The 25,310-nt window shown below is 36.0% G+C and overlaps 1 protein-coding gene across 1 annotated transcript in view; it reads left to right on the forward strand.

The window, feature by feature from the left end:
• Positions 1-25,310, forward strand: part of OSBPL6 (oxysterol binding protein like 6) — a 182,973-nt gene that overhangs the window by 83,870 nt on the left and 73,793 nt on the right. Inside the window, exons 2-3 of the mRNA XM_006921239.3 lie at positions 2,873-3,063; positions 21,103-21,316. Of these exons, the coding sequence (XP_006921301.1) occupies positions 21,215-21,316 (102 nt within the window). The 5' untranslated portion in view covers positions 2,873-3,063; positions 21,103-21,214. The remainder of the gene's footprint in view (positions 1-2,872; positions 3,064-21,102; positions 21,317-25,310) is intronic.

Genomic DNA, 25,310 nt, shown 5'->3' on the forward strand with positions numbered 1-25,310 from the left:
TGAACAAGAACATGGTGTAGAGCGGGCAAAATTCAGGCTGTGGGAGGATTAGTCATACGACTTAACAGGAAAAATTATGTTGTAAAGATAATGGATCATTTGCTTCCTGAATGAGCCATTCAGAAAAAACCTTTGCCAAATCACCAAACTTGCCTGATGAGATTTTGTAGATACTCCTATCCAAGTACTGGTTGATACTGAAGACTCTTCAAGTTGACCTTTCCAGCCTTTATTTCATTTATTAATAGCTTAGGAGAGAAGATATGGGGGCCTTTTTGGTCTGCAAAGGGTATTGTGAATTTAGAACATGATTCTTTTTGTGTGTGTTGATAAAAACCAGGAATCATTTTTTAAAGCATCAATTTTGGTTATTGTTTTAAAAGGAAACAACCTCTTCCCTGCTCTGAGTTTTTTTCTTAATGAGAGCTTTAAGAATTAATCTTCAATGTATGCTGTCGCAAGGTGTAATCAGACTTGACCTTTATAAGCTTAGCACCTTTGGACTTCTGCCCTGCATGCAGTTAACAAGGTAAAACAAAACCCTGTACAGTTTCTTAACTGAAATAAAATTTAAATGCCATGTGGTTAACTTCCTGTTTTTTTAATAAAACAATATACTAGTCACCTGAAAATTTGGAATTTGAATGTGACAATATAAACCTTTCTGCCCTAATTTAAACAAATATTTCTTATATTTCTGGCATCAGTAACTATCAGGGATGATTATCTCTGAACCATGTATTGATAGAGTGATAATTTTTGATGCATTTTCAGCCCCCCTGAAGGTTATAGAAGGTACTACACTTTATCGTGGTTGTCTTTTTGAAAGTTGCACAGAAGGTCCATGTGAATATTAATAATAGTCTCGGAACAAGCCAAAAACCTATTTCTTGACATTATACACACTGTATATGAAAATTTCCTTTTGTGCAAAATGGACATGATAGATTTGTTTCTTAAAACGTGCATATAAATAGAAACGTTGTAGAATTCACATTTGAACTCTGGCACTTATTGTGTGGAGAGAACTAAGGGCGGGTCCCTGCCTCCCAGAGTCGACATAGTCTGGTAGGGGAGGTGAGAGGTGTAAGCTGCATATGTGGCCAGTACCGCCTCACACCGGTAAAACTGACCCAAATGCCACGTGCAATGAGAAGTTGCTTCTTTCGAGCTGGGAAGATCCAGGAAAGAGTTGGGGGTTGTGGTTTTGAGCTGGATTTTGAAGGATGTGTTACAAAGATTATGGAGAAGGGGATGATTAAAGTGGAAAAATGCTTCTTGGGCCAATGTCTGGTTTATATAGGCTGGAGACAGAACACACTCAGTATGTGTGATGAGGGGGGGAGGGGAATTCCTTAGGTATGGTTAGGAATATTCACCCTGCCTTCTCCCTCTCCTCTGCTACTGGACTGGGGAACATAGAGATGAAGCGGAAGCCTTGGTCTTACCCTATAGTCCTCTTTTTTGTTTGACCTTCCCAATTTACCATAGGATGGTAAATTATGGAGAATAAGACTCGAGAGAGGAATGGGAGCGGGAGTAGGCAAAATGAACTGCAGTTTAGCACAGGGGGCTCTTTATCACATTTTTCTTCTTTTTCCTTTTTCAATATTCTCTCCTTTTCCAAAGCTTGGCAAAGTACATCACAGGAAAGGGCAAAGAAAAAGGTGGTTAGGAGTTTCAGTAGCTAACCATCATATTCACTCTGCCTATACGTATATGGGATTAAAAAGCATATATTAAGTAGTGTTTGCAGAAAATAAACAGATATAATACAAAAATAATCTTGATGGACCCTAACCCTAGTTCTTTTATGTCATCATCATAGTTGTCAACTAAATTTTATTTAGGATTCACGAAATGCACAGACTTGTCTTCCAACATAGTAGAGATTAAAGTTGGTTTTTTTTTTTTTTTTGTAGAGGCGAAAGGGTGTTTAGAACAACTTTTTTTTTTTTTGCAGAAAAATGATGCTTAAAGGAGCAATCATAGCATAGGATGTTGGATAGATATCAATCTTTTACACCTTTCATTAAGTCTTAATCTTTCATAATATGTATGTTTTCCTTCCCCATAAAAGAAGAGAAAAACTAAAATAGAGTAAAAAAATAAGCTCGAAAAATAATCAAACCTGGTGAGTAATTTTTAAAGCTACCTTGTGAAGAAACATGCCTGCTAGAGAGCCTTAAAGGAAAAAAAAAAACTGTAGCATTTCAGGGCTAGACAGTAACTAATTTAGTTTCTGCTCTGGATTTCTTGTCAAGCTTTTCTTTCTTTTTTTTTCTCTTGAAGTGAACATATTTTATCTTTTCATAAAATATTGTTTCTTCGCCTTCTAAGATACCATGTCAAGTTGAAAACTATTCTTCAGTAGTACAGTCAGATCTTTCTGTTTGAGGACTGCTCTAAGAATTTGGCAGCAATTCTACTCTATTAAAGCAAATTAGACACAATTAAAGGGTCTTTATCAGGGCACTGCTATTGTACATTAATGTGCATATGTGATGAAACCGCTTCATACTTACTGTTTTTAAAAACTGAGGTTTACATTTAATTGGAGGGTCAAATGTGTTTCTGGAAAATATACTTTGCCCCTTTTAGAATGTATTTGTTGTATAAATTGAGAGTTTTCTTACTCCAAACACTGGGTAAGATGTAAATGATGAATGTTGCTCATTGCAGAGGAGCTCAGTGGTTGCATCTTTAAGATTGAGCAAAGGAGGTAAAAAGCTGAGACACCATCCCTTCTGAACTTTCTCCTCAAAAGATAAATTGGAAGGAATTTTCTGATTGGCCATAGGCAGTCCGCCTGAGAGGTTCTTGAGAGTTCTGTGGAGATGTGCTATATATGATTGTAATCTTTCTTTTTCAGTTTCTGCCCCTTGCTGCACAACAGCAAGAGAAAGAAATCAAGGAGCCACGCCTGTAATTTACCAGATAAGCCCAGCAGGGTCAATAGACAAACTGAGTTCCCAGAAAAACAGCTACAGGCATCTGAAGATAAACCACTTCATACAGCTTTTACCTTAAAGCCAACCTGGAAGACTGATTCCCAGTTACAAGGTGAGTCAGGAGAATGCCAGCTTAAAATCGAAAGTAGAGTAAGATTAGGCAGGGCTTAATAACACATTTTATATAAAATGTTTAGGCTTAGAGAATGCTGGCTTTCTGAAATTAAGCTGACTTGCATATGCAGAAGGAAGAGTTTTCCAAAATCAGATGGTCCATTGTTCTTAGTTTGGAAATCTAATAGGTCTGGATCATTCTTTCCAGACTTTGAGGTTGTTATCTCAGAGTGTGATATGTCTTAACCTAACCTAAGGGTTCTGTTGCCAGATGTGACTGTTTTGGTCCCAGGGAGGTAAAACTGATTCCCTAAATTTGCTCCTTTTTGAATGACACCTGTAGGGATTTAGAGTTCACTCTGTAGCCCTTACTCATTCTGGACACAAGAGTGATTCAGAGAGCAATATGCTGTGCCGTCTACATGCGCAGAACTTTTGACATTGATAAATCTCACCATCAGAATCAGATGTACCTTCAAACATAGTGGGTTGTAGTTAGTCATAAAATCTCTCTTTCCCCATCTTTGATCACTATATATTATTGGGAACCGAACTAATTACAGTAATTTTCCTGTTAACTTGATACTGAATCAAACTTTGCTATAGTAACAAAGAGCTTTAGTCATGAAAACATTCCAAATCGTAGGATCCTTATGGGCATATAGCACTTCTCTGTCTGCATTAGCTAAACTAATGTACATGTATGTCATTAGGTTATAGTTTACAAATAGGGGAAGCTGAACTGATCCCAAAACAGTGATTCTTATTCCAACAATCCATTTAACTTCAAATGGGTAGTGCCTGTTACTTAAGCAGATTTTTAATGTCGAAGCAAACAAGAAAGGTCAACTGGATTGGACATTTATTTTAGGTAGTTTACTGTCCTGGTAGCATTACTTTGCTCTGCCTTATGGATTCTCTTAGATCAGTATTGCCTAGGATCTCCTGATACTAGATCACACGCAAAGATGAAATGTATGTGAGTCCTTTTGACTGTCAGGTTTAAATTCATGGAAACAAAATAACTGGAAATTTGTTTCCACACATTTGCTGAGTTGTGGCTTGACTATATGAGAAAGAAATTAAACTCATCTTTAAAAGGAAAAGGCAGTTGATCAGCATCTCATTTCCTTAATGAAATGTGTTTATTTTTACTCTACTTTTATCGTAGGAATGTATACTCAGAAATGCTTTTAGAAAGCCCCTTTATCCCTTTTTCTTGGAGTTCCTATTATCAGCCTCACATTTCATTTCTCTTAACTCCCTGAGGAAAGGATAAATAAGACAGAAAAAAATGGAACCAAAGTAGTGAGTGCTTGGAAGACATTATTGACATATTAAACAGGTGGAAATATAGTGAACAAGGTAAACTCAGTAAATCAGTTAACCAGTCAGCAGGTATAACATGATTCGGCAAAACCTGGAAGAGAAGAAAGTACTGAGCCCGGGCATGGCAAGGAAGCTGATATTTACTCCCTTTTATCTATTTCGAGGATCATGAGACATCTTCCTCAGTGAGTGGAGATGGAGAGAGAATATCCAGCAAAAACTGGCAATGTGAATACTATTTTACCTGCTCCTTTTATTCTCCTTGGTTGTCCCTCCTTTTCTGTCTCTCAGGTTGAGGGTTGTCTCTTCTGTTCAAGAGACACCTGATTCTGAAGAGCTGAAGGGGCCAAGGGGGAGGGAGTAGGCCCATAGCCAGCCAGCTCTTCCTTCCAGGAAAGAGTTTTCCTTCTTGTCCAGTTGAAAAGAATGGGAACAAGGGACCAGGAAAGAATCTGTCCAGTGATAAGCTGTGCACTAGACCAGCTCTCCCCTGTATACATTGTCTTTCTCAGTCTGGAAGGTGAAGTGTTAGAAAAATGGGTCACCTAAATATCGGAAAGATTTAGACCTGCTTTGAAAAATAAATTGTATGTTAAATACATATCTAGTAATAGTAGAAATGAAGAGGTGAAAAAAGGGAGAATATTGTTCATGTCAGGGGTTTCATACCGAAGAACTAGGGAAGAGGGAAATGTTTGTTTCTTAAGATTTATTTCGTTTTTTGTCATATTTTTGTTTTTTTCTATTTTAAAAATAACTTTTATTTAGAAAAACTTCAAATTTACACAAAAGTAAAGGAGATAGTGTAGTGGACTCCCATATGAACACACTCAGATTCATTATCCCTTTCTGCTTTTGTTCTAAAGTTGTTAGAAGTAGACATTAAGTCATATCCACCATAATGCTTCAGTACGTATCTCTTCATATGCACATTTTCCTACAAAACCATGCTCTTGTCACACCTAACAATGTGAATAATTCTCTGATATTATTTTCTACTCACTCCATATTCAAATTCCTCTATCAAATTTCTCAAAATTATCCTTTTACAGTATAGATTTATTTGCATCAGAGCCAAAGTTCGGTTATTGAGCCTCTTAAGTCTCTTTTATCTAGAATTTTAAGTCATTTACTTGTTGAAAAAACTTAGCCACTCGGGCAATAGAGTATTCTACATGCTGGGTTTGGCCAATTGTTGTATTTTAACCTTTTTCTCTGTCACCCAAATTTCTAGGAACTAGAAATTAGATCTAAAGGCTTGATTGAATTCAGAGTCTACCTTTTTGGCAAGAATTCTGCTTCTGTGATGCTGCTTGCCTCAGGGGACATATGTGGTCTGTTTGCCCCACTTTTAATGATACTAAAATTGAACAATAGTGTCAGAGAGTAATCCTGAACCCTCTATTGTGAGTTCCCCTGTCAGTTCTTTTCATCTAATAATTTTATCCATCTATAATCATAGCCCGAATATATTATTTCATTAGGTATTGTGAAAATGGTGGTTTCTCCTCACCCTCTCCCCGCCCCATCCTATCATTCATTCTATATTTATTAGCTGGAATTCTTTGTAACTAATATTTGGTGACCAAAACGCAGTTTATACAGGAAAGATAAGGTTAGTGCTTACCACTTCCCTTTGAATAGACAGTGTCAAGTTGGTGCTTCAGTTTCTTCAAAAATGTGATCAAAGATGTTTCTTTGTTTTTTTGTTTTTTTTTTTTTTTACGTGATTAGGAAGGCTTCCCCGAGAAAGTGGCATTTGCAGTCAGTCATCAACTCATGGAGACTGGCACAGGGGCCCCCAGGTGGAGCTTTTTTGGTTTTTTTTTTTTTTTTTTTTTTTAGGGGAAGAGTTCCTCTTTTTCTTGAGTATTATTGTAAATTCATGGCTTTTTAAAATATCAAGTTTTAATTTGTTGCAGTGATTTTTTTTCCTAGATGTTTACTAAAACCTTCGTTTACTGGGAACCCTTTCAAACTGGCTCCTGAATATACATACAGAAAAGATAACCTGTCATAAGTGAATCACATTCCTATATAATCAGCACCCAGATCAAGGTACAGAACTTCCCAGAAGCACCCCATCCCATTAATTTTTGTGACCCTACTCTGTGATACAATGGGATGCCCTAAGCTCTTCTTGTTTATTTCATATTCCAGTCTAAGAGTCAGCCATTCCAAGAAGCTCTGATTCCTTTTAGTAGAAAATGGAATTTAGAAACTATAGCCTGGGCATTTGGGGTGCTCATTCTTACTGGTTGGCAGTGTTTCCAGACTTTTTCAGGGGACAAAGTAGGAAAAAATATATATTTAAAAATTTAAAAAATTATGAGTTCATACTGATTTTTCCAAGTTAATTTGATGGAGTTTTAATATTATTTGATTTATATTTGTATCTCTTTTCTCTTACACTGAAAATCTTGATTCAAAATAATATTACAGAACTTATTTGCTTTATCCTTTAAGTACACAAAATGGTTTCAGATGAATAACTTGGCATTAATACTACTAATTGTTTTATTTTTATGTGGAGAAAAAATGTAGGTGTATTTACCTTTTATTATTATCATTATTTTTGCTGCTTTCAAAATTTATGCATGAGGTCCGAAGATGAATTTTTCCCTTAAGAACATTTTTAGTGTTAATGTGATTTTGTTTCTTGGCAGTGAGAGTCAATCTATTAAGACTTCGGTTCCCCAGATAATTTGTTATTTGCAACTCATTACGTCATAAACAGGAGGTATTCCAGAAGTGACAGTGGGATTATTGTTATCTTTAGATGGATCACTTTGTGCTGCATTGAATGCATTTATTAGTGCCTACCTTTTATAGCAATATAGGTCCAGAAACAGAAGAAAGATAACTGCTCTAAATGAAATAGCCTGCAAGTACCCCAGTGTTTTTGTCTTCTTGCTTCATTTTATTTGACAAACAGATATTTTATGGTTGCTTATTTTGGACTTTCTCTTCCCTTGGTTAGTCAAGTGATCAAGTACTTTGAGACATATTTTATAACATTTGACCCTCTGTGAAATGTGTTTATAGAGAATATGGAAATAGGCAGTCTTTCCCTTTTGTTCCTCTTCCCTTCCCCTTCCCTTTCCCCTTCCCTTCTTCCTTCCCGTCCTTCGAGTCATCTGTCTGTTCTTCTTTTCTTTTCCCTGAAACCAAGAAATTCTTTGACCATAGAGCTAAGTGTTAAGCAATGGGAAGAAAGAAGGGCTGCTTCATTCCCTTTTTAGTCTGTCAAATTTTTTGCCTGTCTTTCCAAAGTATCTCATTCCCAAACTACCATAAGATTGTAATCCAGTATTTGTGAGTTTATTCTGAAATGTTTCACATATGCAAAGATGATTAATACTTTAAATAGTCTAACTTTGAGGGAATTTAAAATTTTACTTTATTGACTTTTCACATCAAATGAATAATGCTGGGAAGTACTATGTGCAGTGACCAACATAGAGATCCATTTGGACAGGTTTGGCTTTCAGAGATCAAGGATATATCAGGAATAATAATTCTAAACTTTGTCCCACTAAGGAGTGATTACAAAGATGTTGGACTAGCACCAGTCTTACCAAAATGTCAACTGTGTATGGCTGGTGGTAGACTTTTAAAAGTTTGAAATTTCAGAAATAACGACAATGTAAATAGATGTGTCTTTTTATCACGTGTCTCATATTACCCCTACTATATCTAAAGGGTTCCTCATTCATGTAGGCATTCATTCATTCATTCATCATTCATCATTCATTCATTCATTCATCCAGTGAAGTCTATTGAGTACCTACTCAGTATGTACCAGGCACTATTCTGGGCCCATTTGTTTACATTATTATAAACTACTGAGTGAGATAAATGCTGTGAAGGAAACAAAAAGAATATTGTGCTAGAAAGTGATAGAGTATGTGCCTGTTTGTAGGGGACATGAGCTGAGAACTGAAAGATGATCTGCCGACTAAATTTTCATGTCTAGAATACTAAATTTGAAAGTACTGTACACTTTATTTGAACAATAACTACAAACTTGGCATTTGAATTAATTTCAAATAATGTTTAATGTTTTTCAGCTGGCACTATACATAGTTAAACTTTAAGATTAAAATCTCTTATTTTGTCAGCTTCTGAAAACTGGAGGAAGTCCTGGGTGAAGGATATATGGGGAACTCTCTATAGTATATTTATAACTTTTCTGTAAATCTAAAGTTATTCCAAAATAAAACATTTAAAAGAAAACTTGTGAAGAAATACCAAACTTTATACCAAATCAAGTACAATTGTTGCTTAGATCTGGCAAAGATGAGGAAGCCCAACTTCCTTCCAGGAAGGGACTGCAGGGAGAAACGGTGGATGTTGAGAATTTATCACTCAAATACTCTTGACTTTAGATGTTAATCCCATTAATCATTTTTGGACAAATTTTGCCATTTTTTAATACTTCAGTTTACTCTGACAAATTTTAGAAATTTAACAAAACTTACAAATAGAGTTTGTTTACATTTTTCCTTTTTTATTTTTAAACTTTTTTATTCTCTTAAAATACTCTTGGATTACTTAGGACGTTATCCTTCAGGTGGAAATTAATAATTTTTTTTAATGGAACTTTTAAAATGCTGGCATCATAGATAAGTGACCAGGACCCAGTTGGCAATCCTCTACAACTACTGCCCATTGTCAGGCTTGTTAAAACAAAGTGCTGGGCCCCACCCTGAGAGTTGTGGGTTCATTAGTAGGTTAGCTAAAATTTCCATTTGGAATAAATTCCCAGATGACCAGTTGATTCTGGGATTACCTTTTAGAACTCTATAGCAAACAATTAGCAGGTATTTCCTAAACTTAGCGTTTGGGGGAAAGTACCTTTTTTCATCCCAATTCAATATCAAGTGACATTTTAAATCTTTCTTTGAATTCCTTAAACTTCCACTTATCACCTTTGTGACAGGAGTCACTAATGACCAAGATGTCTTTTTACCACTCTCAACTAGTTTCCAGTAAGAAACTGGTTGCTGTTGTCTCCTATTCTCACAGCTCTAAAAGGTTTTTTGTTTTTTTTTTTAAGTCCCTTTACTATTGTTTTTGTTGGATTTCAGTGGTGTTTTGGAGTTAAATAGATTCTGTATTCAGTCTTCTATCTTTATTCCAATATGCCTGTATTAAAGCAATTTTTTCTTTCTCCATTTCCACAAAATCCCATGAGATAAGTTAGGTACAGAAATATCTTGCTTGCACTAAGGAATTAATGATCATGAGACACAAAGTCATGTGATCTGAAAAAGGAAGGCTCAAGTTCAAGCTTTTTGACATCTACTTTTTCTCTAATTATAATGTACCAGGAATTCTGGACCTCAAATATGGTTTGTCAAGCCCTCAGAATTCCTATTCCTTCACTTTATATCAATATCTCAAGTAATTTGACACTAAAATAATCTTAATCAGTATGTTATTTCATGATTCTCTTATTTATATGTAGACTGTATTTTTAATAAGGATAGGCCACAAAATCTATTTAAAAACATAAACTAGTACATTAGTTTCTATTTTGTGGATTTTTGTTAAAGTATGCATTCCTTCTCTCCCTCAAATTCTCTTTATCTTTTGATGGAAAATTAGCAAACCTTTCTCATAGGGGCTTTTAATAAAATCAGTCTCAAAATCGGTGCTCCTGAGACTTAAGTGTCCTGAACCTGCTCATGGAGGAAGGTGATGCTCCTGTGGGCACACAGTGTTTCTTTTGGTCTGTTACTCCTCACAGAGTCATTTGGAGGAGGGACTCAGAAGAGAAAGTATAATAATAGTAAGCATTTTATACAGATTATTGCATTTACTTCTCACAGCTCCATGAAGTAGATATTATCCCTGATTTATAGATGAGAAGACTGAGGCACAGAGAGATTAAGTAAATTGCTAATGTTTCATAGCTAGGAAATGGAAGAGTTGAGACTGGTTTCAAACCCAAGCAATCCATGGTATTTTTTAGTAAAGGAAAAGAATAGGAAAAAACATCAAAGGACATATGCAGTGGAATAATGGTAAAAGATTTTAAAAAAAAACAAAACCAAAAAAAAAAAGTGCAAAAATGACCACACCCCAGCTAAATGAGTTTACAAGGTTGAAGAACCTGGGGCTTGGCAGTAGATCCTTAGTTACTGTCAATTGTTCCTTTCCTCCTGTAACAATGAATGAGCATAATTAAAAACCAATACTTGTGCTGAATGCCCAAGGCAAGTAGAATTATGGGTACCCTGGTATGTGGGTGAAGGTCTGCATAAAAATTGCTGTTATGGAGAGATGACATTTTAAAAAATTCTGCTTGAGGTTCCTGACCATGAATTATCTGTGACTAGGTAGATAATGGCTACTAAATTAGGTAGGTGGCAGGTGCAGTAATTCCGTGAAGCCAGGACAACCCATCAGTGCTATTTTGAAATAATTATGCCGCTGCCTCTATTTCTATTCCTAATATACAGCTCAGCAGGAGGGAGAACCCAGTAATGCCCCAGGCCTCTAGAGTACCATTAGCAGCTTGGCGAGTTTTTTTTAGGACGATCAAGAGGTATTCTCTTGGGAGTGTTGAACTTTGTATAGTTTTCTCTCCAGCTGACTACTTACTGAACAGATAGGGAACCACAATATGCAAATCATTTAGATTATTTTGAATTATCTTTGGGCAAATGCAGTAAAATCAAATAATTGACATGAGGATTATTATCTATAGGCAGCTTCTGAGCACAATCAACTGTTTTTAATGGATAAGATGGAGGACTTTAGACTTAACTAAAATGATAAGACCAGCAAACCATCCGAGTGGTTTTTGTGGCCCATGACATTACAGTAATGAAAGTGACATCAGTCCTCACCCTCAAAGATCATACCGACTCAATAAAAAAACTATGATGTAGTGTTTGTTCAATAATATATGTATGCATAAGTATAGAAGTAATACAGAGATAGTGACAATTCTGTATAATAGGAAAGACTTTCTAAAAATGAAACCTAAGCACAAAATAATATAATATCAATCCTCACATGTTATAAAAGTCATTATAACTGATAATATAGGAACTTTTTTATTGTTATAAAATATACATAAAGTTTGCTATTTTAACCATTTTTAAGTGCGTAGTTCAGCAGCATTTAATACATTCACCTTGTTCTGTAACCATCACCACATGTTCTCAATGTCTGTGTCCTCCCAAAGCTCACATGTGGAAATCCTGACCCCCAAGGTGACGTGTTACGAGGCGAGGCCTTTGGTAGGTGATTAGGTCACGAGGGTGGAGCCCTCAGGAATGGGATTAGTGTCCTTATAAAAGAGACTTCAGAGATATCCCTTGCCCCCTTCCATCATGTGAGGATGCAGCAACCAGATGGCTATCTAAGAACCAAGAAGCAGGGTCCTTACCAGACACTGAATCTGCTGGTGCCATGATCCGGGATTTCCCAGCCCTCAGAACTGTGAGAAATAAATGCTTGTTGTTTATACGCCACCCATTCTGTGGTATTTTGTTATAACCACTGAATGGATTAAGACAATTTACCTTCCATCTCCGGAATTATTTTCTCTTTTAAACTGAAATTCTATACCCATTCAACATTAACTCTGCTTTCCCTTCTCATGGACCCTGGCAACCACCCTTCTGCTCTCTGTCTCTATAAATTTGACTACTTTAGGTACTTAATGTAAGTAGAATCATATGATACTTGTCTTTTTTTGTCTGGCTTTTCACTTAGCATAATGTCTCCATGGTTCATTCTTGTTGTACCATGTATCAGAAGTTCCATACTTTTTAAGGATGAATAATATTCCATTGTATAAATATACCACATTTTGTTTATCCTTTTATCTGTTGATGGACACTTGGGTTGCTTCCACCGTTTGACTCTTATAAATAATGCTACTATAAATTTGGGTATACAAATATCTGGTCAAATCCCTGCTTTCAGTTCGTTTGGGTAAATAATCAGAATTAGAATTATGGGATCATATGGTAATTCTATTTTTAATTTCTTGAGAAACCTCCATACCATTTTCAATAGTAGTTACACAATTTTACATTTCCAGCAGCTATGTAATAGGGTAGTTCAGGAACGTTTTTAACCTAAGCCATTTTGTCTGCTTTAGCCAATTCTTCAACATACCTCAACTCAGTACAGAAACTGTTATTTTGATAGGGAATTGCTCTAGAGGACATGTGCTGCTAATCAGGTTAATTGGTACCCCAGTAAGAGTTTACACACACTCAATGTGGATTTATAAATTATTATTTAAGGTTACAAAGCAGAGGCAAATTTTTTTGGTATTTCCTGTTGTTGCCCAAAACTCCTTGTACTCTGTTGACAATCAGTACCTATTAGCAGCCATGGGAACCAATTTACTAATATTATTTTTTCTGTTAAATTATGAATTATGACATTACCAAAGCTTCCTTTTCAAAACATGTTAGCAAGGGTCAGAAACCAAATGATGAATGATAATATGGCTGACAAATCTTAGAAAATTAGCACTGATAAAATTATTGAGTGATAGTATCTAAATGACCTTGTCAAGAATCCATAGTACATACTCCCATTAAAATCAAATGTTCTTTGATATCATTATATTAAATATGTTCTACAGCTTTTATACTCATGGGTTATTTTTAACCTGTACCCGTAATAATAATTTTAGAAATATAAACTCACGAGGATGCATTTTGATAATGTGATTATCTCCCTAGGAAAATATAATGCATGTATATCCAACACTTTTCATATCATTTCTGGATGTGAATAAAAACCTCTGTAAATCTGTATTGTATGCTATCGGTAATGTACCATACTCTAAAAACCTAATTCATTACTTAGTTTATTTGTTGATTAGTAAATCAAGGGTAAAACGTAGTGAGAGAATTTGTTGCGTAGGCTTTGATGTCAGGTAGATTTAATGGACTTCCTAAGCCCTACTATCTTCATCTGTACCTGTGAATTACAAGAGAGTTACTGAGAATGGATGGCAAGTATGTGACATCTAAGACTGGCACATAGAAAAAAGTCTGCTATTTTCATAGGTATTTTTTTCCCTGACATGATAGAGTAAGCTAAGAAGAAGGCGGTGATCTCTTTTTAGGACTCTGACCTCAAGTAATATTTTTGATGTGCTATTTTTTACTTGATAATATTTTGAAAGGCCATCTATGTTTTGTTAATTATAAAATTAGCAGAAGTCCAGAGAAGAAGGAAAAAGGATTGTGTGTGGAAATAGTTGAAGTGGTAGTTTGGTTAGGATAGGAAGTATTCCCTGCTCTCTTTCTGATAACGATTTTTTGAAGACTCAGTTCTGAGAACAATTCTATGCAAAATGTCCACAAACCAACAAAACCTGAAATAGGAGGAGAAAGCTGGACCATATTCCTGGACTATAAAGTTCATGCCATGTACAAAATTAAAACTAGATTGGAAAATATATGTAATTATTAGTTCTTGGGGCCTATGTCCTAAATAGAAAATATATCGGCTCAAATTATAGTTTTCAAATAAAGACATTATCACATTATAATTTAATAGAGATTGGAAAATGGCTGATTTAAGCTGACTTTAAGGGAAACTTCCATATGAAAAGTTACAAATAAATAAGTAGAACAATTAATTCTTAAATTATTGAAGAAAGTTTGGGTTCAAAACATCAGAGGCAATGTGACCTAAGGGAAGTGAAATATAAATGTCTAAAGTATAGTAAGGAACTATTTCTCCCTATTTCAAATCAGGCCTTTCACATAGTTTTATGTAATTTGTACAACGAGAAGTGATTTCTCCACATATCACTTGAATTGCAGAATACATAATTATATTGTCTCGTTATTGTAATTTTAAAGGCCACGAGACTAAGTGTTAGTGTTTAGAACACCCATATCTTTCTTCTTTATGTTCTTTTTTAAATAAAATACACACAGTAGTCCCTCTTTATCTGCACTTTTGCTTTCTGTGGTAAACTGCATCCGAAAATATTAAATAGAAAATTCCAGAAATAAACAGTTGAATGTTTTAAATTTCACACCATTTTACAAGTAGATGATGACACGAGTTAAAACTACGGAGGTTAGCTTTTTTTTGCTCTTTTTTCTGTTTGTAAGATGATTTCTTCAATTTTATCTTTATAATCTATGTACTGACTAGATTTTTTTCTGCAGAATCATTCTGTGCTTCTTTAATATCATTTTAATTACTGCATTTAAATTCTGATATCATTGTTTCCTTAATTTTTTACCTGTGCCAGTTTCCATTGCATCCGAGACTGACTTATCTCTTATTTGAAGACTCCATTGAAAAAATTGTGAACATGTAAAGCACTCGTGCTCTAAAACTACCTCTTTTGCTAGGATTAACACTCCAAATAAGCCCTCTCTCTATCCTGTGCACAAAAAGATTTTTTCTTCTTTTGGAGGGATAATTTTTCATAGTGCTTTATACACACACACTATTTTTTTCTTTTACTTTTTTTTTTTTTTGGTATGAGATCGCTCTTTTTCAAAAGATTATTTGTGCCAATTATCCTTGGCTCCCTTCATGTTTATTTTGTTAACATTTAAATTCTCCTCTTAAAAGTCACCCTGGAGGGCTTGATGATGGACAATGCAGGCTTGTCTTATTCCTTTATTTAGTAAAGGGCCTTAGGAGAGTGGGGAGGGATTAGAATTTTGGTCAATCTCAGAGAACTTCTTTCTTTGTATACTTTTCTACTCTTTAATTTTTATAAATGACTGCACCAGAAGCCAGCCTGGGGGTGCGTTGGGACACATCCATGATGCTCTTGGAAAGCCAAGACGGGAAGGCAGCAAAAGGCAAAACGGGGCATGTACTTGCTATGCCTTTTTGGCATCAAAAAGCTGTTTAATTTGTCGTGAGCCTTTTTCCTGTGCGTCTTGCCCCTTGCCTCTTCAGTTTGGAAGAACTGAAGTTTGCCAGATTTTCTTCTTGTAACACCACTTCACTATCTTGAAGAGGAGAGTCATACTACGTACATCCTGGCTTGGTCCCTGAGTAAAGTGATTCCTTACGTTTTGTGGCATATGGTGGCCACTAGTCCCTAGTTTAGTATTATTTTTTAAAATCCTTTTAGTCCCTGCTTTTTAGTAATTTTCTAAGAATATGTTTATTAGATCTTACACTGCCATCTTTCCTAGAAGTCTTCTTCAAATCAGTCCTTGATTTTCTTTTTCTCACCTATGAGTTAATGACCTTGGAAATAAAAAAGATTGCCTACCCTTTCTCTTTAAGGAAAAAAAGACTTTAATATATAATGACAATGTAATGAGCACAATATATAATGACAATAATCATTTATTGCTCTGGTGATAATCTTGGGAAACTAATTTATTCCACCCAGCTGTACAATGACATTTGCATTGATAAGATCAATCGATAGGAATGACCTGCCCCAGATGGCTTGGGTCTAGGATTATCTAATGTGGCTCCTTCTAATTCTCTATAAATAGTCACGCAAATATTGAAAAAGACAAACCATCAATAACCCAAACACTAACTTAAAAAAGAATCTAGTGTCAAAATTATGGGGGGTTAGACTCAGTTTTATGAAGGCTATATTCCAAATTGAGGAAAATCCTGATTGAGCCAGCTCCCGATTATGATAAACCTCAGCTGCACTTGCAGAGAAGGAAGATCTTGAGAACGGGCAGAAAAGGCTTTGCTTTTCTTACAGTGTGTCCTCATGCCTTGAGATCCTGGTTGGCCCTGGCTTGAAAAGTGGTATCAGCTCCTCTCTAGTGCCCCAGAATCCCGAGTGTAATTCTCTGCAACTCCAGATTAAATCATCAAGGTTGACAAGAGGCCTGGGAGGAGAATATTTTGATTTGGGGTGAAGGTATAGTCCTTATTTTCCAGGGGAAGACTTGAAAGATGCCATTTTACTCCTGATTGAGTCACTTAGAGATTGTAGGTTCCAGCATGATTTAAAAGAAAGTTAAAAGGAAATAGGAATAGAATTTTAAAAGGGAAGTTGTATCTTTCAAATTAATGGCAAATATAAAAGTCAGTTAAAACCTTATAAAAATCAGTATTATAAGAAAAAGCAGATTATTTTTTAAAAAGCCATAAAGCATTAAAGGAAACAAAGATGAACCAAAAATAAAAAGTATTATATGGCAGGAGTAAGGCCAACTATTAGTTATAACATTAAATGGAAATGAGAAAACTTCACTAAAATTAGATTTTTTGAAAAACAACTCAGTATGATCATTACTAAAGGAACACATAATACAAAATGATATACAAAGTTTTAATGTAAAAGGATGGACAGATTTCCTTAATCACTTGCAAAGAGAAAAGAGAGTAGGCAATATCGCATAAAGCAGAAAAGTATTAAAAGCAACAGAGGGTCATTTTTCTAATAATCAAAAGTAAATATACAGTTACTATAAACTCTTCCATGATGAATCTCATGGTTTCAACCTAAATCTCCCAATAGAAGAATGCTTAAATGTATTGTGGTATATCTGTATGGTGGCCTTTTATGTAGCATTAAGGGTGGTGATATTAAAGTTTCTTTGTTCATAATATCATATTGATTGAAGAAAGCATATTGCAGATAACATGGACATCCTTCTCCTACTTTGATTAAAGTAAAATCAAAATGTCGATGTCGTTATTACTAGGTGATGAACTAAGAGTCATTTTAAATATTTTTATCCATACTTTTAATCTTTTTTTTTTTATGGTAAATATAGTAGGTTATATTGTTGTGCCCTAGTATTCACTGCCTCGCCCTCTGGGAAAATTATACTTTCATGCATGATTGACCTCAATTTGGCCATATGACTTGCTTTGGCAAAAAAAAAGGTGAGTGAAAGTGACAACTGCCATAGCTCTTTTCCTTCTTCACATGAGGGTTGCTTCTTCAGCCTGGATGAAGAGGATACAGAGGGTTGCAGCTGACCTCCAAAGGACATGTAAATGAATGAAAAATAAACCTTTCATATAAGCTCTTGAGATTAGGGGACTGTTACCACATCACAACTTAACCCAGGCTAAGTAGCTTCCAGTTTCCAATGTTTTTCTGAACACATACACATACAAGTTATGATGCCCATGCAATACATATATGCCTTACTTTTGAATTACATACTTGAAACTTACTGGATTTCGTTAACTCATGTCACCATTAAAAAAAAATTTTTTTTTCAAGAAAAAAATATATTAAAAAACTAGAATTTTGCTTGCAACTATGTAACTTTCTATATTTGTCTTTAAAATAGTTTGTTGTCATTTTGGTTAAATAAATAACTTATGTTTCACACACACAAAAAATCGAGTTATGATGCCTGTGAAACAGTGAGTTCTAGAAGTCTTCCCTGTCACCTTTGCTTTTGTCAGGTCTCTGGGTCATGTATTTGAACTTGAGGTCCCCCGTGTAAATGCAAATGTTATAGCACTTAGGAACAATTGTAGTGATCCCATTGATAGGAAGGAAGAATGAGACAGGAAAATTAGATGTTCATCCTTCATATTGCTATTATCTTTAGCCACAATGCTTTTCTCATTGAGTATGAAAATTATGCTGGTGTTGACTTTAAAATCTATGGTCTTTTTGGGTGTAGAATTTTGTTTAGGCAATTTCTGAAAATGTGCTTTGATAGAAATGAAATTTTTTTATTTTATTATTATTTTTTTTTTATGTCACAGTCATTCTTATACTGTAGGAGTAAAGAATAAGGAGGTGCAATCTACTGGGAGAGTTTAAACTTACTTTTGTAATGCGTTTTGAAATGGAGCAAGTGATCAACACTTCATTAATAATTAGGTTGGAATGATCTTTAAAGGTCATCTTAACCTTATATTAGGTACCTGAAATCTTTTTTGTTAAAGAAAAACCACAAAAATTAATAGAAACAACAATAGCCTCAAAAATGATTCTTAGAATAAATTAAACTCTCTCAATCACCTTCTCTTCATCCTTGATATTATTCCAGATATTCATAATTGTAATTCAGTCAAAATGTTGCTTTCATCATAGACAAATTACTTTGAAAATGTCATTTTAAATTCAAACATACACCAAGATGTTAGCATTGGTGTTAATCAGGAAAGTGCAGTTGGATGTGGTTAAGGAAAAAAAGAGAACAACAGAGGAAATGTTGGCCCTTGATGTAGCTTGGATTGAATTTACTGACAAATGGATAATAGTTTAATGAGTTTGGTCGTCTCAACCTCATCCCTTGGGGGCACTTGAGCACATCACAGAACTTCCATACTTTCAGCTCAGATATCAGCATCTACTTGTGAAAACATCTTGGACCAGAAGCAAAGTACTTCAAATTAAGGACCTCAGCAGTGTTCTTGCTTTCTGTTTGCTGGCACCAGAGCTTCGTTTGAGAAATTTTACTCACACTTGTTAGACTGCTTTCATAAAACAAAAGGATTAGGTGATTATCTAACAAGTGTTGGCTTACTACTACCTTTTGCCAATACTAAATAAATGAAACCTCATCCTGAGCCAACCACAGAGCTCTACAGCTCTTTATATTTCTCTTGGCTCCAAAACTAGTTTTGTTGCAAGAAAAAGCTTCCTAGTTTTGGCAATAAGTAGCTTTTATTTTTCCTACAGTGGCAATGAAGTTGAAATCTTAAGAAAGGATGACAATTTTTATTCACTAGAAGGTCCACTTTTCCCAATTTATAATAATTTGCTTTTTAATTATTGGCATTGTTCTTTCAAATATTCTCTATAACCAAGTGACCATTAAAATCCTGATTAATATATTTAGGGTCACATAATCTGTTAACATAATGTTACAGATTTTATATAGGCTTGTATAAAATTTAATTTACTTTTAGGTGCAGAGTTACATGATCAATACTTAAATCATTCGATATATTTGTGTCATTAGCGTAATCTGTTAAACATTTGTGTCCAACCTAAACTTCTCTGAGCTCCCACCCACCGTTCCAAATGTTTGTCTCCATTTAAAAACCTCATTCATACCTCAAAGAGAACATGTCTAAAACCATTCTCATGACTTTCTGTCAGCCTGGATTTCCCTTGGCCAGCCCTTGCTCAGAATGCCAGAAACCTAGGAGTCATCCGCAACCCTGCCTTTTCCTTCTTCTCCATATCCTGTCACAACTGACAGGACGAGGTGCTAAGTTTTCTACCACCTCTCTAGTCTATTATCTCTTGCTTACTGAATTGGCTCCCCTCATCTTCTTTACTTCCCTAATTTGGTTCTCCTCATGACTGCCAAAGTAGCCTTTTGAACATATAAATCTGGTTATACCACACCCCTTTATGGCTTTTTACGCTTAAGATAAAAATCAAAATGCTGAACATGGCTAACAAGGCCATGCAAGGCCAGGCCTCTGCTTTTCTTTGACCCTTATATCACTCTCTGTTTCTCTGGCTCTGATCCTGTTGGTCAGCACTAATTCCTTGATCAAGCCATGCTGGATACCCAGGCATCTGGTTAACTCCTACTTATCCTTCAGATCTCAGCTCAAACCACTTGCTTAAGGGTACCTCTGACCTCCAGGCCCAGTTAGTTCCCTTGCCATGCATCCTCATAATACCCCATGCAGCTTCGTTTTCATTCATCCATTCATTCATTAATTCATTTAGTTTTGAGTTTTTGATCGATTGTCTCTCCCTCTGGACTGAAGTGCGGGTCTCACTTTCCTTTGGCCCAGAGGTTGATGTCTGTTCATCTCCAGCAGCTTTCTCTTCCCACCTGTGCTAAAGTACTTACCCAAGTGTTTCATGCTTCCTTCAAGGAGTATTAGCATTACAATGGGGACTGTAAATCCTTCTATCTTCCTAGAAAAGGTTGTAGTTCACTTTAGTGGTCAATCTTTTGGGTCACAGATTGATATGTAAGCTTTTCATCTTACACTATCATGCTTACCTTTTTTAAAAAGAAAATTTTTAGCAACTTATATTGCCAACTGAACAACGCTTCTCTCAGGTACAAGTTTTTATCCCTAGTATTTAAAATGTAGACTTTCCTTATGTGGCTACAAGTGAAAGATGAAGTGGCTCTTGGCTGTGGATAAGTGAAGCAACTCCAAGCGTTACCCCAGTTCTGGGACCTGCCTGTCAATCTGTAGATGCTCGCAAGCCTATTGGTTGGTGCATTGGGACTCATATGTAGGTGTGCTATAGTCTTGAGGTGTGAATAACCATGGATATATGTGTTCTTTGATCCCTCCTAAATGCTGGATCACATGATGCACAAAAAGCATGAGCCCTTTTGCCTTTTGTGACTGATTGCCTTGTGTTGGATTTAACCATCATGTACATGACGTGGCTGAACTAAACTGAAGACAAGCATGGACTGAGCTCTTATTATAATCCATTGGGCAGGGGAAATTAAATTTCAGAAAAAACTGTTGTACTTTGGTATGGGGGTCCAGAACATAGCACTGTAATCTGCTTTAAAACAAAGAGAAGGGAAGAATATGACTTTAGCATATGATTTCTTCCCATTTTCTTTGTTGACAGATGTCTGTTACATATTAACACTTTAGCCTCCACTGTAAGATCTAGAGGAAGAAATATTATTTCCTAATGTGTCAGAGTTCTTCCTCTCACTAATGCTTTAGTATTTTTTCCTAAATGTAATAATTCTTAATTTGTTTTTTAAATTATTGACATGAGTTTTTATTTGTTTGTTAGTTTTGCTTTAAGTGTTTCCGACACCCTCAATATTTGTCTTCTCTTTTCTAGTCAGACCTGGTTTATGAAATGGACTGAAGCTGAAAACTCATCTACTTCTTTGTCTAAATTTGATACAATTGGGATGGTCTTAAGTGCATACAACTAGACTGTAACTGCAGCTATGAGTTCAGACGAGAAGGGCATATCCCCTGCTCATAAGACTTCTACTCCAACCCATAGAAGTGCCTCCTCTTTGACATCCTCCCAAAGGGACAGTAGACAGGTAAGAGAAGAGTACAAAATGGCTTCTGTTATTTTATGCAAATGCAATACCATTAGGATATGATGGAATGGCCAATTCTGAAATTTTGTTGTGAAGGTTTTTATTCCACAGGAAAATTCACTAATTTCTGTAGCTCTGCCTGGCGATGTCATAAAGATCCTGTTCTTGCTTTGGCCATTTAGGATCCTCTTTCAGAGTGTAGACCACAGGAAGGGTGTCTAGGGGAAGCCCTAGAGGGTTCGCCTCACTGTCTACACTTGGAAGCGGGAGCCAGCTTCCGGAACTGGAATATTCTGCTCTTTCTCTCTTCATTTTCAGAGGTAGAGAGGAATCTGAACTTGCAAAATTTTTGTCCTACAAGTCTCTCACTTGTCTGCGAAGCACTGACTTCTGTTTGCTGTTTCATAGAATCCGATAGCATTCAGCAATTAGGTTATGAATAAAATTGTAGTACCTGAGAATAAGGGCAGTGAGAACTCAGACAATGTTTAAAGTCAATAGAGGATATAAGTTATTGTTGCTTAATTATACTATTGAGCCAATTCTGTAAATTATTTTTGCTTATGGAGTTAATTGGTTACTACTTCAGTGGCTATGCTATAGCTAGGGTTGTGTGGAGATTAGTCGTATGGATTTTCTTCATTGTCAAAACACGTGCTTGTTTTGTCTAGCACTTTTCTCAGTATTACTGTTTGCCATTATAACATTATCTTATGATAGGAGTTTTGTTGTGTAACTGGAAATTCACAATAAGCAAGCGATGTTAACTTTTCATAAAAACTTTCCTTTAGGGGAGACATTCAATAAGTGCACATTCTTGCAAGGGTTTTTTTCTCTCCCTTTTTTTATGTTTTCAAAGTATATTGCCTAGTTTCAAGAAGTATGAACATCACTTATTCAGTAGTCCGTAGTATAGACTCAGGTCTTGAGACAGCCAGTTCCAGATGTGAATTCATTCTTCTAGATGGTCGGAATGCACTCCTGTGAGCATTTTTTACAGAAACCTTGGTCTGCAAACCCTCCCAGCACTCTGTCTCTCATTTCTAGCAATAGATTCTAGGGGAATCTGTAAAAATCAATGATTCTTTATGTGTCTATTTTTCACAGATTCTAAGGCAGATATTTCTAATATGGGTCTTGGGGAATTTTTGGCATTGGTTTCTTTTGTTGTAGAGTTCAAAAAGGATATCTATGACCTGTTCATTAGAAGCAATTATACCATTAACTAAATCTGTGATTACACACAGTTATAATCTTTATTGTATTGTATTTGTAGAATAAAGTAAAGAGCACCGTGAATGAAAACATAACTATATCAAATAACTACTGTATACTGAGATGATGCTTTCTAAGTTTGCAATTTTAGTCTACCCTCTACCTGCCCCTCTGCCCTTCCTTGTTATGGCTTCTTCATTTTTCTCTTGCCCTGGGCATTTAAATGGAGAGACATTTTAAGCAACATGACCTTCCTGGCAGCTGATGGGAAGGAAGGGATCGACCCAGCTCACCCTGGAGAATTGTGGCAAATGGAAAAGACTGATGACTGCTGTAGAAACATCTGTCATGCGCTGCTGCTCTGCCTGTTGCACCTGAGCTCCAGGGTCAGCATGCAAAACCGAAAAATTGAGACCCTAGTCTGCCTGGGGGATTCGGAAGGTAGAATATGTGACTCCTAGCTGGCTTGTGAATCAGAAGTTTTGTGATGGGAATAAAATAACATGTTCCTAAACTGATCATGAATTCTAGAAAACTAAGAGACACTGTTCAAACAGTTATTATCCATTAAGGAGAGAGTTTGCTTTCATTCCTGTATTTCTTAGCAGGTGGAAACTCGCCCAAATACTTTCTCCTTTGGTTCCTTCCTGCCTCCTGTTTTGTGTCTGTTCATTTCCCTCAAGGGAAAGAAGAACAGAGAACAGTTATCGTTCTGTTTTTCCTTCCTTATCTCAATCACTTCCTAAATCCTCTATTAACTTATGGAAATCAGAAATTTTGAGTGATCTCGTGACATGATATGAAGTGGTGTTGTTTACATGCATCTATTTTTGTGTGATGACTGTTCTCATAGTAAAGGGATATAGAGAAAGAAAGTGTGATAAATTAGGCTTCATTGAATGTTACCACTCTCCTGATTTGACGGACATCTGTGCAGGTGGTGCCAAGTTGCAAAGTCCATCCTTATTTCTCTCCTAAATTGATCGTATAGGTAAAGAATCAAGCATATTCTTGAGAATACAGTGGTACCTTAATGCATGTTATTTGCCTGTCATTTCCAGGTTCTAGTCCTAGGTCACTAATTAATTGGGCATTTCTACCTAGATGTAACACTGTTACCTTCAATCAATATGTATAAACCAGTTTGCAGTCAGGATAATTTTTCTGTTATTGACCCAGGAACAGTCATTCCTTTTTCCTTTATCTCTTTCCTATTCACTAGGTTAATGAGTCCTATTATTTCCTCCACAATATCGTAATTTCTTTCTATTCCTACTGTCCGCTCCCTAGTCCAGACTCTCATCACCTGAACCCGGGATCCTGCTCTTGCCTCACCATCTCCCCTATGACCTCACGAGATAGAATTTCCTTAATATGGCAGATTCATGCTCAGAAGCTTTCAAAGACTCTTGGTTACCTACACAATTAAGTCCAGACTTCCGTACTTGGTATTTCCTTACTTGTTTCCTGAGTGGAATTCCCACCACCCTGCTGTTGACTTTATACCTATCTATGCTTCAAGGACAAGCTCATGTGACAATGTCACTGGTCACTCAAACCCACATTGCCCTGTCCCTTCTCTGAACTTTTATATAACGTATTTGACAATATTTGACATTTTTATATTGTTTATCTTATGTACTTATCTCTTCCGCTGTGTTGTGAGTTCTTTTACACAGATGATGCTCTCTGATTCTTCAGAGACAGGCCTTGCCCCTCAAATATTTTAACATATTCTAGAGATTATTTTTAAAGACTTGTAATAATATTTGTCTTGCCTTTTTATTAGATTTTCCATTCCAGATTTATTCGTCCTCTCCCTTCTTCCTTCCTCATAGATAAATAAAACAAAGAATGTCTGTCAAGTGCATAGTAGTAACTGGCTGTCCTTCCTGTCACTAAATTATGCAGTGCAACCGGTGAAGTAATGAGAAGAGTTGGGAAATTAAGTGATTCGGTGCCCCTGCGATTTCACTCAAGTATTTCTTCACCAATGACAAGGTCAAGATTCCACTTAGTATTTAACAAGTTTGAAGACTAGTAAATGCTCCATTTATGTTTCGATCAAGTCTGATAGTGGATGTTAAAACATCTAACAAAATTCCCTCTGTATGTGTGTGCGTGTGCGTGTGCGTGTGCGTGTGTGTGTGTGTGTGTGTAATCAACTATGACTCATAAGCTGCAAGAATCCTTCAGAATTTCCAAAAAAGAAATAAAGAAGTTGATTAGACATCTAGGACTTATGCATAAAACATTTCCCAAAATATGTACCAAGGAAAGCTTGTCCCTTGAGATGTTGCATGAGGAGAGGATTTTATTGTCAAGTAAGTTAGAAAAATGCTAAACATAATCTTTTTTGCAGTGTACACCAATAAATCCTGCAGTTAGAATTTTAACTGAGCACTTCTAGAATTTGGTAGATTGTGGAATTTATTTTCCTAAGGTTTGGTTGTTAAAATTCCAAAGTCTTCTCTTTGAAGATACTGGAAGTTGTAGGAGCACTGGGCCCACATTCCAAATGGCAACAGTAGACTGGGCTCAAGGTGGAGCCTTTACTCCCTCATCAGCCACAGTTCCTACCTCTTCTTATTACATTTCAGTACTTATTTTTGTTTCCTGACTGGCCCCTGAAAGCATTTGCATTTGCCAACCCTGATCAGGTATGTGAAGCCAACCATTTAATATTTAAATGACCAAGGGTGATCTCCACTTGGATGTTAAGTAGGCATCTCTGACTTAACATGTCCCAAACTGAACTCCCAATTTCCCTCTCAAATCT

Source organism: Pteropus alecto, unplaced genomic scaffold (assembly GCF_000325575.1).
Source record: "Pteropus alecto unplaced genomic scaffold, ASM32557v1 scaffold3, whole genome shotgun sequence".
NCBI classification, from domain to species: Eukaryota; Metazoa; Chordata; class Mammalia; order Chiroptera; family Pteropodidae; genus Pteropus; species Pteropus alecto.